Raw genomic sequence first — 18,199 nt, forward strand, 5'->3', positions numbered from 1 at the left:
CTTAAGTCTTGACTCCTGGTTAAAGAGAGCCTGGGGGAAGGATGGCCAGAAACAAAGCACTTTCCTAGGCCGCTTCCCTCAGGCGCTGCTCACTGAAAGCCTCTCTCGTCTGGTCTGCGTGCAGTGCGGACTACCCTGATCTGCGCAAGCACAACAACTGTATGGCCGAGTGCCTCACCCCAGCCATCTACGCCAAGCTCCGCAACAAGGTGACCCCCAATGGCTACACCCTGGACCAGTGTATCCAGACTGGAGTGGACAACCCAGGCCATCCCTTCATAAAGACTGTGGGCATGGTGGCTGGTGACGAGGAGTCCTATGAGGTAAAACTATTCGCTGCTATTCGAAAGTGGGGGAGATGCTCTGGGTCCCAGAGTTCTCCTCTTCTCTGTGGGTTCCTGTTCTGCCTGCCCAGGAAAGGTCCCATAAAGGGCAGCCAGCGTCATCAGAACAGCTGGAATGTTCTGGACAAGGAGGTCTGTAGCTTCCCAGGGACAAGGCTTCTTTTGCTGCCACTCTAGTATCCCACCCCTTGGAGGAATGAGTTGCATGACAGCGTGCTCAGAGACTGTCAAGGGGATGAACTGGTACAGAAAAAAAAATCTTGTAATTGGTGATGTACATTTACCAGTATAACATTGGGGAATCGTGTGTTTGTGGCTAGACTTTATTGAGGAAGGAGGATGGTCTCTGTCTTTAGTTTTGGAGTTACTGATTGCACAGCCACTGGAGTCTTGGCTATCGGGTTCACCAAGTCTCTCCGAGAAATCCCACCGTCCCAGTGTCCTCATCCCTGAGGCAGAAGCGTAGAACGGCCTGCTGCTAGTGCAGCTCAGCCACCACGCAGAACCTCTTCACAGAGCAGCCTCTCTGTCGCAGCAAATTGCAGGGAGACTTCTTTGTGTCCTTCTGTTGCAGGGAGCTGAAGGCAGTCCCCTGGGAAAACAGCTATCAAGAGGAGGGAGGGCATCTTCCTAAATAAACCAGACAGGTAGCTCACTCACATACAGCACTGCACTACTCTGGGCTCCCAGAGTTTCAGACTGGAGCTGGCTCCCTAGACCTAGCATGCTTCCCCACCCCTGGCCTGCCCACTTCCCATAGTTCCCAAATGTGGCAGGAACCCTATTAGGACTTCTCTTAATGTTATTTTCTTAAAGGATATATCTGAAGTTTTTATTAAAAAAAAAAAAAAAGAAAGATAGAAAAAAAGATTTGGCACCAGATAGTTTGGGCTGGGGATGGACTTCATAGGGTGAGCGCTCCCAGATTTTCCCTGACTGTTGCTTGTAGTGCAGCTAGCTTTCCATGAATTTATTATGTTGCTTACACTCTAGAAACTGATCATCCCTTTGGACCACAAAACTGCTTGTGTCAGCTTCTTTGATCTCACAGAGGCAAGAACTTGAGGAAAACCCTCAAATTTTAAACACAAGATTTTCTTGCTTAGTCTCATGGCAGTGAGTTTGGCAGAATCACTGGGAGGTGGTATAAGCCTATTATTATTATTGATAACCATCAATCCACTCACGCCCATTTCCTGCATGGTAGCCCTGAGAATTACAGAGGAGGGCATCAACTTTGGCCCTGAAGGTAGAAAGGGGTAAATGAAAGGAATGACCTTGCAATAGATGAACAAATTAAAGAGGAAACAGGTGCATCTTCCCTCCTGCAGGTGTTTGCTGACCTTTTTGATCCTGTCATCAAACTAAGGCACAATGGCTATGACCCCAGGGTGATGAAGCACCCCACAGATCTGGATGCATCCAAGGTAGGTTGCAGCCCCCTGTGTACTTTGCCGGGAAGCTGGCCTGCCAGAGCCTGAAGTGAGGAGCACCTGACAGGAGGGTGGTGTTGATCACTGAGAATTGTAAGCCTTTCCTAAAGGGTTTTTTTGTTTTGTTTTGTTTTGTTTTAAATCCCAAAGCTAGTGCGGTAAAGGATTCCAGATGGCATTGCATAAAGTAGCTCTGCCCCTTGTGTATAAGGCTCCGCTCCCATAATTCCAAAATGTGCTCAGCATGTCCTGCACCGTGCCTGAGGGCCCCCTGTAGGGGACCCTGAAGGTCAGAGGGTTGGAACCCACAGTGGTTGTGGCAGGACGGTAGTCCGCAGCTGGCTGTGGTAACCCTGCGCTCTGCTTGGCAGATCACACAGGGGCAGTTTGATGAGCGCTACGTGCTGTCATCTCGGGTGCGTACAGGCCGCAGCATCCGCGGGCTGAGTCTGCCACCTGCCTGCACCCGGGCTGAGCGGAGGGAGGTAGAGAATGTGGCCATCACAGCCCTGGAGGGCCTCAAAGGGGACCTGGCAGGCCGCTACTACAAGCTGTCTGAGATGACGGAGCAGGACCAGCAACGGCTCATAGACGTGAGTGGCCCTTGAACCACCTGGCCCTGCCTGGGGTGGGGATGCGCCCTGAGCTCTAGTTGGTACAGTGAGGCCTCACAGGAAGCCAGCTGGGACTTCATCTTGTTTAGTATAAGGAAGGAAGAGGAGGCCTTAAAACTGGAGATCAAGGGGCCCCTGGGTGGCTCAGTGGGTCGAGCATCTGACTTCTGCTCAGGTCATGATCTCATGGTTCATGGGCTCAAGCCTTGAGCTGGGCTTTGTGCTGACAGCTCAGAGCCTGGAGGCTGCTTCAGGTTCTGTGTCTCCCTCTCTCTCTGCCCCTCCCCTGTACCCGCTTTGTCTCTCTCCCCCAAAAATAAACAAACATTAAAAAAAATAAAAAATAAACTGGAGACCAAGCCACAAAAGTAGTCTGTGGTTACAATCTGCAGAGAAAACTCCAATAAGGAATTGGTGGGTTGGGGAGCCATGGGTGGGGGTTAATAGAGGATCGCCTTGCTTGTTGATAAATAGGAACAATTAAGTGTGGAAATCCTGTGTGTACCTGGAGGATGGTCTCCATTGACACACCCAAATAAAGTCCTGGAAAGTAAGAAAATCTGGAAAGGAAATTAGCCCTGACTCCCATTGGAGCCAGCTCTGAGATTCCTGCCGCCTCCATGAGTCCTCTAAAGCTTCACTCTAACACTGGGGAAGACAAAACCCAAGTCCTTATTTTCCCTTATTTTTTTTTAGCACAGCTGAAAAAGGATGGCAATTTCAAAAGTAACTTTTTTTAAAGTCTATTTATTGAGTGAGTGCGGCGGGGGGGACATGAGCCAGGGAGGTGCAGAGAGAGGGAGAGAGAGAGAATCCCAAGGGGACAGTGCAGAGCCTGATGCAGGGTTCAATCCCATGAATCATGAGATGATGACCTGAGCCAAAATCAAGAGTCAGACACTCAACTAGACCGAGCCATCCAGGTGCCCTTCAAGAGTAACTTTTAATTAAACTCTAAGGAAAAGCAGAAACCAGTATCTGCCATTTCAGGACATGCAATGCCACAAAATAAGTCCCACCGCCAAACCAGATGAACTAGCGTGCTTGTCTCTACAGACCACAGTCTCTTGGTCTCTGTAGCCATCAGGCCAACCCTCTGCTTGTTCTGTTAAGACAAGCCCAACTCTGCCTCAAGTAGCCACTTGAGGTTTCCAGCATCAGGTCACCAAGCCTGTTCTAATGTCTCCTACCCCTTTCACTCACAGATTATAAAGGGATTTCCCTCTCCATATTGTCTTTATTTCTTACTTCAATGTAATCATATTTGAATATTCATGTTCTTACTGTATACACACACTAAGAAAAATGCCAGTCTCTTGACACTGATTTTGATATGAAGAGTAGTATACTGTTGTTAAAGGCACAAACTTGGAAGTCCTACAGGTCAAGTTTGAATCTAGGCTCTGTCATGTCCTAGCTGCCTAATAGTAGGTAGGTTGTTTTTTTACTCTGAATCAGTTTTCCTCACTCATAAAATGATTATACTTGCCTCATAGTGTTGTGAGGATTGAAGAAAATTAAAAGCATATTAATTAATATGCAAGCACAGACTTGCACATAGTGACCACTAAATCAATGATACCTATTTTTAGTTACAAATTATTTTACATCTCTAATACTTTGTAGTAGAAGGAATGACAATAAAAGAACCAGGAATGCCAGACACATAGAGAGAATGGTGGCTGTGGGTAACAGACTTTTCAAGATAGTGTCCCTCACTCATGGCCTACTCTGTCAGGGCATAGCATTGGTGCTGGTGGGTAAACATAATCTATAGTGATTAAGTATTTCTGTCTGGGCTAAGCTAACGGTTTTCGGCCTTAGCTGTACACTAGAACCATCTGATGAGCTTTTAAAAATCCCACTGTTCTTGGGGCGCCTGGGTGGCGCAGTCGGTTAAGCGTCCGACTTCAGCCAGGTCACGATCTCGCGGTCCGTGAGTTCGAGCCCCGCGTCGGGCTCCGGGCTGATGGCTCGGAGCCTGGAGCCTGTTTCCGATTCTGTGTCTCCCTCTCTCTCTGCCCCTCCCCCGTTCATGCTCTGTCTCTCTCTGTCCCAAAAATAAATAAAAAACGTTGAAAAAAAAATTAAAAAAAAAAAAAATCCCACTGTTCAGGCCGGACCCCATAACAATTAAGACAGTCTCTGGGGGAGGGCAGGAACTGGGTATTAGTATTTTTTACAAAGCACCCAGATTATTCCAGTGGACAGCCAAGCCTGAGAACCACTGCCTGACAGACCTCAACCAAGTTGAAATTTGGCCGCGTAGCACTTGTCCTTGTGTCTGATCTCATCCATTTCTCCTTTCTGCTTTGTCCCTTTTGGCCTGCAGGACCACTTTCTATTTGATAAGCCAGTATCCCCTTTATTAACATGTGCTGGGATGGCCCGTGACTGGCCAGATGCCAGGGGAATCTGGTATGGACATAGCATTTTCACATTTGCAATGTGTGCAGAGGATTTCCTTCAGATCACCTGCTTGTCCTAACCTGCAGTTGACAGCATGCCTGGCTTGAGCTAAATGAAGAGAGTCTTTAGAAATTGTGTCTTTGTATAATACCAAAGTATTGTAATGTTTCTAACATGTGTAAGAATGTATGCTGGTTTATATGAATTATGCATGAGAAAAAGACTATTTTTAAGAAAAATTAGCTTCCTATTATTTGACCTCACAGAGAATCTGTTTCATGACATTAAAACAAAAGAGCAGAAAATGAAATATATTGAGGATTTAAGCAAAACCCTACAAGGAAGAATGGATATCGAGTATACACGTATTTTATCTTGGCCAACAGTCCTCAGTCCACTTTGATTCCTGTACTTTGGTAGGTTGTTATGATACTACCCAAAGGAGCGAAGTGTTCATGAGCACTTGCTCAGTGTGTGGGGACAGTAAGAATCTATGCAGCAAACATATGTGAAATCTTCTATACCCCAAACATCTTGGGCTGTAGATAAAAAAAAAAAAAAAATTAAGCAGCACAAGATTTTGGTTGAACTTATTAGGAGAATTAGTGTCAAAACCAAACGTTATTCATATTTGAATTATTGTCATCCATTATAATCTTGTTGGGCAAAAATATATCTTTAAGGGTTAGAGTTGGTCTTATTCTTCATTATGTCAAGGTAACATCATTTTGTACTACTTGTTCAGGCACAGTGGAAGAATTAGGGCCTTCTAGGAAATGAGGAAGGTGAAATGAAGCAATCAAGCTACAGAAGTAAAGGGAATTTTCATGTGTTGAAACAAATGTAGTTAATGTGCAACACCATATTTCTCTCTTCATTAGGCATAATTATGACAAGACATTTCTCATCTGGATTAATGAGGAAGACCATACCAGGGTAATCTCTATGGAAAAAGGAGGCAATATGAAAAGAGTATTTGAACGATTCTGTCGTGGACTAAAAGAAGTAAGATGTTATCAGAGATTTCTGAATATTCATTAAAATAAAATCACATTTTCATTCTTGAAAGAAGACACTATGATGAATTCCAAAATGGGGCTAATATTTTCTAGGAATTATGGCACTCTTTGGGGGTAGGATTACCGGCTAGTGCTTCAAAAAATAGGTGACTGTTTTTTTGTTACTAGTAAGTTCCTATGCTTCCCTCCCCAGTCCAGCATGTTTTAGGGAAAAGTCTGTGGATCTTAATTATTCTCCAATTTCTTTAACAGTGTTCTTGTCTATTCTAAGCATAGAGACAGTATAGGATGTAACTATGTTCATAAGTAAACTGACCACAACCTTACCTGCTGAGAAATCCTATATTCTCCTATTCTCACATGAAAAATAGTAACAGCAACTGACATTTATTGAATATTTAGTTTGTGCTAGATACTGTATTCAATGCTTTACATGGTCATCTAATTTAATTCGATTGGACCATTTTAATATTTTAATATTTTAAATAGTATTTAAATACTATTAATATTTTAATACTATTTTAATAATAGCAATACCATTTTCTATTAAGGAAGTAATACAAATTTACGTAAATTTCATTCATGGCAAACATACAGTACACAAGTCTCTTCCTGGTGTTTGGGATGTAGTGAGTAGATGGATATTTAAGAGTTCCATTTGTTCATTGTTGTAGGTAGAACGCCTAATCCAAGAGCGAGGCTGGGAATTCATGTGGAATGAGCGACTAGGCTACATCCTGACCTGCCCTTCAAACCTTGGCACAGGATTACGGGCTGGTGTCCATGTTAGGATCCCCAAGCTCAGCAAGGTAATGTCATGTAGCCAATAGCCCTGTTGTGTTCCGTCAGGATAAGCTCAGGCATGCCTTCTTTGTGGAGGAAGAAATGGTCACTGATCATTCCTTAACTGTTACTTTCTGCACCTACAATAGAAAATAACAACAAAAGGTTAAGTTTACTTCAAAAGACACTTGTATCAGTTAGGACCAAAGGTTAAATGCTGTAAGAAAGAGATGTGGCTTCAAGAACACAGAGTTTAAATTCTCCTTCATGTTACAAGTCAGGATGGGCAGGCAGGCTGCTCTGCCCAGCCCCTTGGAGTTCCTTCCATCTCTGTCTCTCCTGGTATAGGGGTTTTCACACTTGAACCTGCAGACTCAAGGCTGGAGACTTGTAAAAACAGATAGCTTGGCTCACATGCAATATTTGCATTTTTAATAAGTTTCCAGGTGATGCTATGCTGCTGGTCAGGGAACGGTACCTTGAGGACCACTGTCTTAGTGTCCCCTTTGCATGGTCACAGTCAGGCTCATGTTCCAGCTTGTGCAAAGGGGAGAGAGGATGTGTGTCCATGTAAAGATTTAAAGTCTAGGCCTAGAAGTGTGCACATCACTTGTGTTCATTCCGCTAGTAAGAACTTAGCTAGTGGTTATTTCCTCAGCTCCATGTGTGTATTAGTAAGAAAAAGGATTCTGGTAGGCAAATACTACTAGCAAAACACATACTTTAAAACAATTTAAGAAAATGAGCTTCGTACCAAAAACAGAATGAAAATTATTCCAGTGTTAAGAAAGTTATTTGATGTGATTTAACTTCATGATTTTAATTATACAGTGAAAACTATTATACAGATGAATAATCAACTCACCAAAGCTGGCATCCAAATGTCAGAAGTGATACAGAAGTTAGTAACAGCTCTGCTACCTTCTGCGTGACTTTGATTAAGTTAATTCCTTTGAGCCTTGGTTTCCTCATCTGTGAAATGAGAATTAAAGCAATACCTACTTCATGGTATAAAGGTTTTAGCATAGTGGCCTGGCACATAGTAAGTATGAGCTTAATAAATACTGTTACTGTCTCTTACAGTACATCTTTTCTAAATGAATGTGCCAATGCTGGTGAATCTGTTGTGCTTCTTATGACACTCAGTATTGTCCCCTGTCCCAGGATCCACGCTTTTCCAAGATCCTGGAAAACCTAAGGCTCCAGAAACGTGGCACAGGTGGTGTGGACACGGCAGCAGTGGCAGATGTTTATGATATTTCCAACATAGATCGAATTGGTCGATCAGAGGTAACTAACATCTCTCTCACTTTCCAAACACAAGCTAAAAGTATTAGCCCAAGAGAAAAAGGGAATAGAGAAGTAGCCTAAAGAGCCTCACCTTATTCACTAAAGGGCCTTGTCCTGAGTCCTGTTAGTGTTTCATTCCATAGTACCGTTCCTACATGGGAAGTAACTGCATAAAGGTAAGCACAGCATAAGCTGAGAATGTATAGGCGAGTAAAGGAGTTCACGGTGGGACTGTTGTCAGTCCCTCACCCGAGAGGTATTCCAGCAATCTTTCAGCATTAGGAGCTCAGTTATGCAAAAGGATGGTGGTATTTTATCACTGTCATATCACGGAACATGTATGCTCTCTGAGGGTGGTAAAATAGTGGAATTTTCTTTTGATTCTGAACTTACTTTGGTGAAGGCCACATGCTGCATTTTTATATCCTTGATAGTTTCTAAAATTTTATTTTTGGGGGCTAAAGATGGCAAATAATGTATACACTAGGTACATACAAGATTGTGCTCATAAAGTAAGATTCTGTGTATACATAGGATGAACAGCATTCATAAACTGTAGGTAGGCCGGGAGTGATACAGGAGACGAAGCATAAAGAACACACTTAGATAACATGCAGCTAAATCCTGATCCCCGTAAGTCATACCAATTTATCTGGATATAGTCCTATTGAACGTATTATGCCCATTATTAATTTAAAAGTCTCTTCCTCTTATAACATACAAATCTTAATAACTTATTGGCTGGTTATTAAATCTTTGCATTATTGATGCTCTTTCTTCTTCCTTGCCAGCTTTCAAATATTTCATTGCCTATTGGTATCCCTACCAAAAAACTGAGAAAAGGGAAGGAGGAAACACTCAAAACAAATCACCTTATGTGCTCCCACTCTGGTAAAGTACTTGAGGAAGAAGGAGCTATAAATAAATACAGCTTCTGAAATTTACTGAATAATGTATAGTGTAGTGAATAAAGAAGATCTGGAGTCTAGGCCTATCTGCTTCTAATATTAACTAGATTTTTATTACTGGAAAGCAAGGCAGTCGCCACCTAGAAACATTTTTTTAAGTCTATAAGTTAATAGGGACCATTATAAAAGCTAGAAAAATGCCAAAAACATTTTAAAATAACACTACTTATTTAACTTAACACTAAGAAAACCATTGTGAACATTATTCTGTATTGTCTTCCATTTTTTAAATGATGGTTTTATGTAAAAATTTTTTTTTGTATACTTTTATTCATATGAACAAATTTATTCATGAGTTTACAGCTGTTATTTAGGAAAACCGTGATTCTCCTTAATGTATCAGGTAAATCACCTTGCTCCAGATGAGTCTGGACCTCATTTTTCTTTTGCTGCATCCATTGAACTTCACTTTTTTCCTGAGTATTGTGGAATTTGGTCATTTTGGGTTTTTTATTATTATTGAAGTATAGTTAACACACAATGTTGCATTAGTTTCAGGTGTACATCTTATTTGACAACTCCTTGTGCTATGCTATCCTCACCACAAATGTAGATATCATCTGTCAGCATAAAGTGCTATTATAATAACACTATATTCTCTTTCATCCTGTCACTTATTCTATAATTGGAAGCCTATACCTCCCACTTCCCTTCACCCATTTTGCCTCTGGCAACCACTAGTTCTCTGTATTTATGGTCCCATTTCTGGTGTGTGTGTGTGTGTGTGTGTGTGTGTGTGTGTGTGTGTGTGTGGTTTTAGATTACACATATAAGTAAAATGATATATTTGTCTTCCTCTGATTTTTTCACTTATAATGCCCTCTGGGTCCATCCATATTGTCACAGATGGCAAGATCTCAGTCTTTTTTATGGCTGAGTAATACTCTATTGTATGTATGTGCATATGTATATATACATATATCACATCTTTCTCTGTTCATCTATCAATGGACACTTAGGTTGCCTCCATATCTTGGCTATTGTAAATAATCCTGCAAAAAATGTAGGGGTGGATATAATTTTTCAAATTAGTGTTTTTTGTTTTCTTTGGGTAAATACCAGTAATGCAATTACTGGATCATGTGGTGTTTCTATTTTTTTTAATGATTATTTTTGAGAGAGAAAGAACGCAAGTGGGGGAGAGGTGGGGAGAGAGAGAGAGAGAGAGACAGACAGACAGACAGACAGGGTCTGAAGCAGGCCCTGCATTGTCAGTGCAAAGCCTGACAGCGGCTTGAACCCATGAACTGTGAGATCATCACCTGAGCTGAAGTCAGATGCTCAACCGAGGTGCCCCTGGTGTTTTTTTTCTCTTCTTTTCTTTTTTTAAATGTTTATTTATTTTTGAGACAGAGAGAGACAGAGCATGAACGGGGGAGGAGCAGAGAGAGAGAGGGAGACACAGAATCCGAAGCAGGCTCCAGGCTCTGAGCTGTCAGCACAGAGCCTGACGCGGGGCTCGAACTCAAGGACCATGAGATCGTGACCTGAGCCGAAGTCGGATGCTTAACCCACTGAGGCACCCAGGCACCCCGTCTTTTCTTTTTCCTTCCTTCCTTCCTTCCTTCCTTCCTTCCTTCCTTCCTTCCTTCCTTCCTTCCTTCCTTCCCTTTCTTTTGTGTGTGTGTGTGTGTGTGTGTTTCCATTTTTAATGTTATAAGGAACCTCCAAACTATTTTCTACAGTGGCTGCACCAGTTTACATTGCCACCAACAGTGCATGAGGGCTTCTTTTCCTCTGAAATCCTCAACAACATTTGTCATTTCTTGTCTTCATGATGCTGGCTATTCTGACAGATATACCGTATGATTGTGTCGTTTTGGTTTCCATTTGCATTTCCCTGCTACTTGTGATGTGGAGCATCTTTTCATGTGTCTGGTTGCCACCTGTATGTCATGCTGGGGAAAATGTCTATTCAGGTGCTCTGCCCATCTTTTAATCTGATTTGTTGTTTCATTATTTTAGCATAGTCTCAGAGATTTGTTACTGCTTTTGTTTTATCTGCCAGAGGAGACCTATCCATGGATCTATTGCTGAGGCCAGTGTCCAAGGATTTACTGCTTAGGTTTTCTCTTAGGAGTTTTATGGTTCCATCCATCACATTTGGGTCTTTAATCCATCTTGAGTTTATCTTTGCATATGGTGTAATAAAGTGGTACAGTTTCATTCTTTTGCATCCAGCAAATTTCTCCAGCACCATTTATTGACAATCTTTCCCCGTTGTATACTCTTGTCTCCTTTGTCTTTAGATTTACTGTAGTAAATCTAGTAGTTATATATAAAATTTATTGTTAAATTGGTTTCTATACAATACCCAGTGTTCATCCCAACAGGTGCCCTCCTCAATGCCCATCACCCACTTTCCCTTCTCCCCCACTCCCCATCAACCCTCAGTTCTCAGTTTTTAAGAGTCTCTTACGGTTTGCCTCCTTCCCTCTCTGTAACTTTTTTTTCCCCCTTCCTCTCCTCCATGGTCTTCTGTTGAGTTTCTCAGGATCCACATATGAGTGAAAACATATGGTATCTGTGTTTCTCTGCCTGACTTATTTCACTTAGCATAATACCCTCCAGGTCCATCCATGTTGCTGCAAATGGCCAGATTTCATTCTTTCTCACTGCCAAGTACTATTTCATTGTATATATAAACCACATCTTTATCCATTCATCAGATGATGGACATTTAGGCTCTTTCCATAATTTGGCTATTGTTGAGAGTGCTGCTATAAACATTGGGGTACAAGTGCCCCTATGCATCAGTACTCCTGTATCCCTTGGGTAAATTCCTAGCAGTGCTACTGCTGGGTCATAGGGTACATCTATTTTTAATTTTTTGAGGAACCTCCACAGTTTTCCAGAGCAGCGGCACCAGTTTGCATTCCCATCAACAGTGCAAGAGGGTTCCCGTTTCTCCACATCCTCTTCATTTCTGAGCACTTTGTCTTGTTCCATGAATCTATGTGTCTCTTTTTATGCTGGCACCATACTGTTATGATGACTATAGCCTTGCAGTACATCTTGACATTTGCAATTGTGATACCAGCAGCTTTGTTCTTCTCTCTCAAGGCTGCCTTGGCTGTTCAAGGTCTTTTTTGCCTTCATGGAAATTTGTAGATTATTTATTCTCGTTTAGTGGGAAATTCTAGTGGTGCTTTGGTAGGGATTCCATTGATCTATATACAGTGTGATTTGGGCAGTATGGAAATTCCAATGATATTCATTCTTCCAGTCCATGTGCATGGCATACCTTTCCTTTTGTGTAATCTTCAAATTTCATCAGTGTCTTCTAGTTTGCAGAGGATAGGTCTTTCACCTCCTTGGTTAGATTTATTCCTAGATATTATATTCTTTTTGGTGCAATTTTAAGTGGCATTGTTCTCTTAATTTCTTTCTGCTACTTTGTTATTGTATAAAATACAAGATTTCTGTATATTAATATTATATTGGGCAACTTTACTGAATTCACTTAATCTAGTAGTTTTATGATGGAGTTTCTATGGTTTCCTATGTACAGTACTATGCCACCTGCAAGCAAGTAGTGCCAGCTTTACTTCTTCCTTACCAATTTGGATTTTTTTTTTTCTTGTCTGATTTCTGTGACTAGGTGCAGTACAGTATTATGTTAAATAAAAGTACTTCAAGTAGGCATCCTTGTCTTTTTCCTGATCTTTGAGGAAGAACTCTATTTTTTCACCACTGAGTATGAAGATGATGTTTTTCTGTGGGTTTGTCATATAGGGCCTTTATTATGTTGAGGTCTGTTTTCCCTGAACTCACTTTGGTGAGTTTTTATTGTGAATGGATATGGTATTTTGTTAGATGCTTTGGTTTGCTTAGGGTGTTTATCCTCATTTTATTAATGTGTTATATACTATTATAATGTGTTATATATCAGGTTGATTTGTGGATATTTATTCAATCTTGCATCCCTAGAATAAATCCCACTTGATCATGGTGAATCGTCTTTTGAATGTACTGTTGAATGTGGTTTGCTAGTATTTTGTTGAGTATCTTTGCATCTATGTTCATTAGTGATACTGGCCTGTAGGTTTCTTGTAGTGATTTCGTCTGGTTTTGGTGTAAGGGTAATGCTGGCCTCATAGAATGTATTGTGATGGTTTTCTTCCTCTTCTGTTTTTTGGTATAGACTCTTCTTTAAATGTTTGGTAGAGTTTGCCTGTGAAACCATCTGGTCCAGGAACTTTGACAGTTTTTGGTTACCTGCTCAACTTTGTTACTAGTAATTAGTCTGTTCAAATTTTTTATTTCTTCATGGTTCACTTTTGGAAGATTATATGTTTTTAGGAATTTATGTACTTCTTCAAAGTTATCCAATTTGTTGGCATATAATTTTTCATGGTAGTTTCGTAAAATCCTTTGTATTTCTATGGTGTCAATTGTTACTTCTTTTTGATTTCTGATTTTATTTGGATCCTCTATTTTTCTTTGATGATTCTGGCTTATGATTTATCAATTTTTAAATCTTTAAGGAGGTAGTTCTTGGTTTCATTGCTTTTTAAATTTTTCTTTCTTGTTTTTAAGTCTCTTTTTCCTGCTCTGGTCTTTACGATTTTCTTCCTTCTATTCACTTTGGGTTTTGTTTGTTGTTCTTCCCTTACATATAAGGTTAGATCATTTACTTGATACTTTTTATATTACTTGAAGTTAGATTTGTATTGCTATAAACTTCCCTCTTTGGGACACAGTGAAAGCAGTCTGAGATTTTTGACCCAGAGTTTTCATTTTCACTTGTATTCATATATTTTTTAATTTCCTCAATTTCTTTGTTGAGTAACATTGGTTGTTTAATAGCATGTTGTTTAACCTGCACTTGTGTTTTTTCTAGTTTTCTTGTAACTGATTTCTAGTTTCATACTGCTGTGGTTTGAAGAGGTGCTTGATAGGATTTCAGTCTTTTTAAATTTACAGAGACTTGTTTCGTGGCCTAACGTGTTATCTATCCTAGAGAATGTTCTATGTGCACTTGAAAAGAATGTGTATTCTGGTTTTGGATGGAATGGGTCCATCTGGTCTGATATATTGTTCAAAGCCACTATTTCCTTATTGATTTTATGCCTGGATGATCTGTCCATAGATCTGAGTGGGGTGTTAAAGTCCCTTATTATTGCATTATCATCAATTTCTACATTTATGTCTGCTAATATTCACTTTATTTAGGAACGGTGATGTTTGGTGCACAAAAATTTACAGTTGGTATATCCTGTTGGACTGATCCTTAGAACATTACATAATGTCCTTTGTCTTTTGTTTAGTCTTTGTTTCAAAGTCAGTTTTATCTGATGGAAGTATCACTGCCTGGTTGTTTTTGTTTTGTTTTTTTGGCTTCCATTTATATGGAATGTCTTTTTTTTCTGCCCTTTCACTTTTATTTTGTATGTGTCTTTATGTCTGAAGGGAGTCTTGTTTTTTATCCATTCCACCACCTACTGTCCTTTAAGTGGTATAAATGCTCCAATCAAAGTAATTATTGATAGATATGTACTTACTGCCATTTTGTCAACTATTTTCTGGTAGTTTGGTAGTTCTTACCTGTTCCTTTCTTCTTCTCTTGCTCTTTCCTCAAGATTGATGACTTTCTTGTGTGTGTGTGTGTGTCCATCTATCTCTTACAGGTTTCTGGTTTGTGGTTACCATGAAGTTCCTATGTAACATTCTAAGTACATAGGAGACTATTAAATTGATGGCCACAGAAGTTCGAACACATTCTAAAAGAACTTGATTTATACTGCCCCCTTTGTGTTAATGTAACATAGACATAAAACATTTTATTTTGTGTATCCCCTTAGTTTTCTAAATATATAATTGATTTTGTTACTTTTGTCATAAAACTTTCATACCTGCTTTATAAGTGTCTGCTCTACTGCATTTATTCCATGTTTACTTTAATTCATGACATTTTTTTCCTTCCTAATTTTCTTGTAATTATGGCCTTTTACCCTTTAAGAAATCCTTTGAACATTTCTTGTAAGGCCAGTTTAGTGGTGATGAACTCCTTTAACTTTTGTTTGGGAAACACTCTCTCTTCAAATCTGAATGGTAACCTTGCTGGATAAAGTATTTCTTGTTGGAGATTTTTCCTGTCATACTTTGAATATATTAATGCCATACTCTTTTGGCCTGCAAAGTTTCTGCTGAAAAATCGGTTGAAAGCCTTATGGGGTTTCCCTTATACATAACAGGTTGTATCTCTGGTTATGCATCATGCATCATGGTTGTGGTATGGATGTCCATCTTAATGGAAACTATCTATGGTTCATCTTAATGGGAACTATGGTTTCTGAACCTGGATGGCTGTTTCATTCCCCAAGCTAAGAAAGTTTTCAGCTATTATTTCTTAAAAATTTTCTGCACATTTTTCTTTCTCTCATCCTTCTGGAACCACTATAATCCAAATGTTTCTTTGCTTGATAATGTTCAAGAGATCCTTTAACCTATCCTTATTTTTTAAAATTCTTTTTTTGCTGTTCAGCTCTGGTGCTAGTACCCTGTCTTCCAGACTGCTTATCTGTTCTTCTGTATCCTCTAATCTGTTGATTCTACCTAATATATTTTTTATTTATTGCATTCTTCAATTCTGGTTCTTCTTTAGATTTTCTCTTTCTTGAAGTTGAGTTCATCTACCCTCCTCTCCAGTCTAGTGAGCATCTTTATGATCATTATTTTGAACTCTTGATCAGGTTGATTGGCTATCTGTTTCATTTAGTTTTTTCTGAGGTTTGGAGTATATTCTTCTGTCTCCCAATTTTTTCGACTTTTTATTTCTCTGAATTGGGTGGAACAGCTATTTCTAAATTTGAAAGAATGGTCTTACGTATATTTTTTCCATATGTAGACTGTGTGTGTGCCTGGCGACTGGATGGCTTCAGCTGTGGCTGAGATGGGCTGGGGTTCCCAAGGCACTCTGTGTTGGGGCTGCCCTGGGGCTCTCCAAGCACAAAGCATACCTTCTATTTTTTTTTTTGCAGTTATTCAAACACCTCTTTTAAAAACAAAATTTAGTCATATGTTACTATAACTATTCCATCATGAGCATTTTCTTATAATAAGTATTTAAAAACATTTTTAGTGACAGTAAAGACACTCCATTATCTTTTTAATCTGATTTTTTATTTGACCATATCTATACATAATTCTATAACCATATCTATACATAACGCTAATCACAACTCTGATTATTAGTTAGGATATAATTTTAAGAAAAGAATTCCTAGGTTAAAGATGAAGGGACCTTAAGACCAAAGAAGATTTGTATCAAGATGGAGTCCTCGTGGCAGTCAACGAGAGAATCATCTCATTACAAACCCTCAAAAACACCAAGATAGGTCAATGAGATAAGTAAAAAAAAAATATGTGTTTCAATGACTAGTTTTCTGACTGAATCCTCTTTTGGGGCTCAGTTTCCTTATGCATGAAAAGGAGTGGGGAAGGGACTACAGTCAATCCTACCTAAGGTATGTTCAGCTGTAACCTTGCTGTTCATTCTTGAGTTCTTATCAAGCATTTTAATGCTGTCTGGAATTAAGTAATTGCATACTATCAGAGTTTTCATTTCTTTAAAAAAATTTTTTTTTAATGTTTATTTATTTTTGAGACAGAGACAGAGCATGAATGGGGGAGGGGCAGAGAGAGAGGGAGACACAGAAGCAGAAGCAGGCTCCAGGTTCCGAGCTGTCAGCACAAAGCCCGACGCGGGGCTCGAACTCACGGACCGTGAGATCATGACCTGAGCCAAAGTCGAAGGCTCAACTAACTGAGCCACCCAGGTGCCCCAGAGTTTGCATTTCTTTAGGAACAGTACAATTGATTAGGTAGAGGATCACAGGAAAAAGAAATTCGTAGGTAGATGTGCTTGAATTTAATAAAAACTAGTATTTGTGAATCAAAGTTCTAACTTTGTTTTAAAGCAGGAATTATAAAAAGAGGGGGTGGGCACCGATTGATTAGTCGGTTAAGGATCCAACTTCAGGTCATGATCTTACCATTTGCGAGTTTGAGCCCCACATAGGACTTGCTGCTGTCAGCACAGAGCCTGCTTCCAGTCCTCTGTCTCCCTCTCTCTCTGCCCTTCCCCTGCTCACACACACACACACACTCTCTCTCTCTCCCTCTCTCTCTCTCAAAACAAAAATTTATAAAAACCAGGAATTTTTAAAAGTTTATCATAATATAACTTACAAACTTTCCTTTAAGAAGCAAACTTATCTTGGGGCGCCTGGGTGGCTCAGTCAGTTGAGTGTCTGACTTCGGCTCAGGTCATGATCTCACAGCTCATGAGTTCAAGCCCTGTGTAGGGTTCTGTGCTGACAACTTGGGAGCCTGGAGCCTGCTTCAGATTCTGTGTCTCCCTCTCTCTCTGCCCCTAATCCACTCGCATTCTGTCTCTGTCTCTCTCAAAAATAAACATTGAAAAAAATTTTTCAAAAAAAGCAAACTTACTTGATACAGTGAAAACATGATTTAATTGCCAAACATTTGATTTTAAACAATTTTTCAGAGAGCTATCCACTGTGTAAATAATATCTGAACTACAGATTACTGAGTGCTCAGCTTAGCGGCAGGTCTTAAGAGAGATCCAGGTCAAAGAACAAAACAAGGTGTCAGTGTATAATTTTACTTTTAGATAAACTCATAGCAGAGACTGATGGGGACAAAAGGGTTTGAGAGGCACATTAATGGTTTTCATATATTTAAAGAGTTCTCAAATGTAGTAACTCCATCTTTGAAATAATAATAAAAAAAAAAAGACTGAGTAGCCCTGTAATATCTCTGCTCTTCATCTCTGGCAATGACCATCAGATATCCCTCCTCTACAACACTTAGTAACAATTTCTTCTTTCTGATTATTTCTCTCAAGTCCATCTAAAATGGCACTTTTTATTTGTTCCAGTATTGTTCTTATTAATTAATGCCTTGCATGTGTCTTCTATGCAAATTAATCATTTGTCTTTTTCACTATCAAAGGTTGAGCTTGTTCAGATAGTCATCGATGGAGTCAACTATCTGGTGGATTGTGAAAAGAAGTTGGAGAGAGGCCAAGATATTAAGGTCCCACCGCCTCTGCCTCAGTTTGGCAGAAAGTGAACTTTCTCTTTTCCAAACTGTAAATAATCTGTCTGCTGGTATGACAGACATGAAGATATTTTACTCTGAGAGTTTTTATAGACTTGCAAAAATGAAACACTGTATGTCCTATCTTTACAATAAAACTCTCCTTAATATGTTTAGTTTCCCCGATTTGTTAAAATCCTAAGAAAGGCAAATGCATGAAATTACAAGTAGCAGCAGGCAAAAGTGTTTTAAGTCACTGATAAAACATATTTC

The 18,199-nt window shown here is 39.9% G+C and overlaps 1 protein-coding gene and 1 long non-coding RNA gene across 3 annotated transcripts in view; one reads left to right on the forward strand and one right to left on the reverse strand.

Moving 5' to 3' along the window:
• Nucleotides 1–18,101, forward strand: part of CKMT2 (creatine kinase, mitochondrial 2) — a 36,951-nt gene extending 18,850 nt beyond the window's left edge. The window contains exons 3-10 of the mRNA XM_042942496.1: nt 125–323; nt 1,676–1,771; nt 2,149–2,370; nt 4,724–4,809; nt 5,682–5,805; nt 6,494–6,628; nt 7,767–7,892; nt 17,840–18,101. Of these exons, the coding sequence (XP_042798430.1) occupies nt 125–323; nt 1,676–1,771; nt 2,149–2,370; nt 4,724–4,809; nt 5,682–5,805; nt 6,494–6,628; nt 7,767–7,892; nt 17,840–17,959 (1,108 nt within the window). The 3' untranslated portion in view covers nt 17,960–18,101. The remainder of the gene's footprint in view (nt 1–124; nt 324–1,675; nt 1,772–2,148; nt 2,371–4,723; nt 4,810–5,681; nt 5,806–6,493; nt 6,629–7,766; nt 7,893–17,839) is intronic.
• LOC122222231 overlaps nt 6,620–18,199 on the reverse strand; it is a 36,682-nt gene continuing 25,102 nt past the window's right edge. Inside the window, exons 3-4 of one of the 2 annotated variants that reach the window (XR_006203671.1) lie at nt 7,468–7,574; nt 6,620–6,742 (exon numbers count right to left, since the gene is read on the reverse strand). This is a non-coding gene — a long non-coding RNA (uncharacterized LOC122222231). The remainder of the gene's footprint in view (nt 6,743–7,467; nt 7,575–18,199) is intronic. The other variant, XR_006203670.1, reaches the window with a different exon arrangement.

Source organism: Panthera leo, chromosome A1 (assembly GCF_018350215.1).
Source record: "Panthera leo isolate Ple1 chromosome A1, P.leo_Ple1_pat1.1, whole genome shotgun sequence".
Lineage (NCBI taxonomy): Eukaryota > Metazoa > Chordata > Mammalia > Carnivora > Felidae > Panthera > Panthera leo.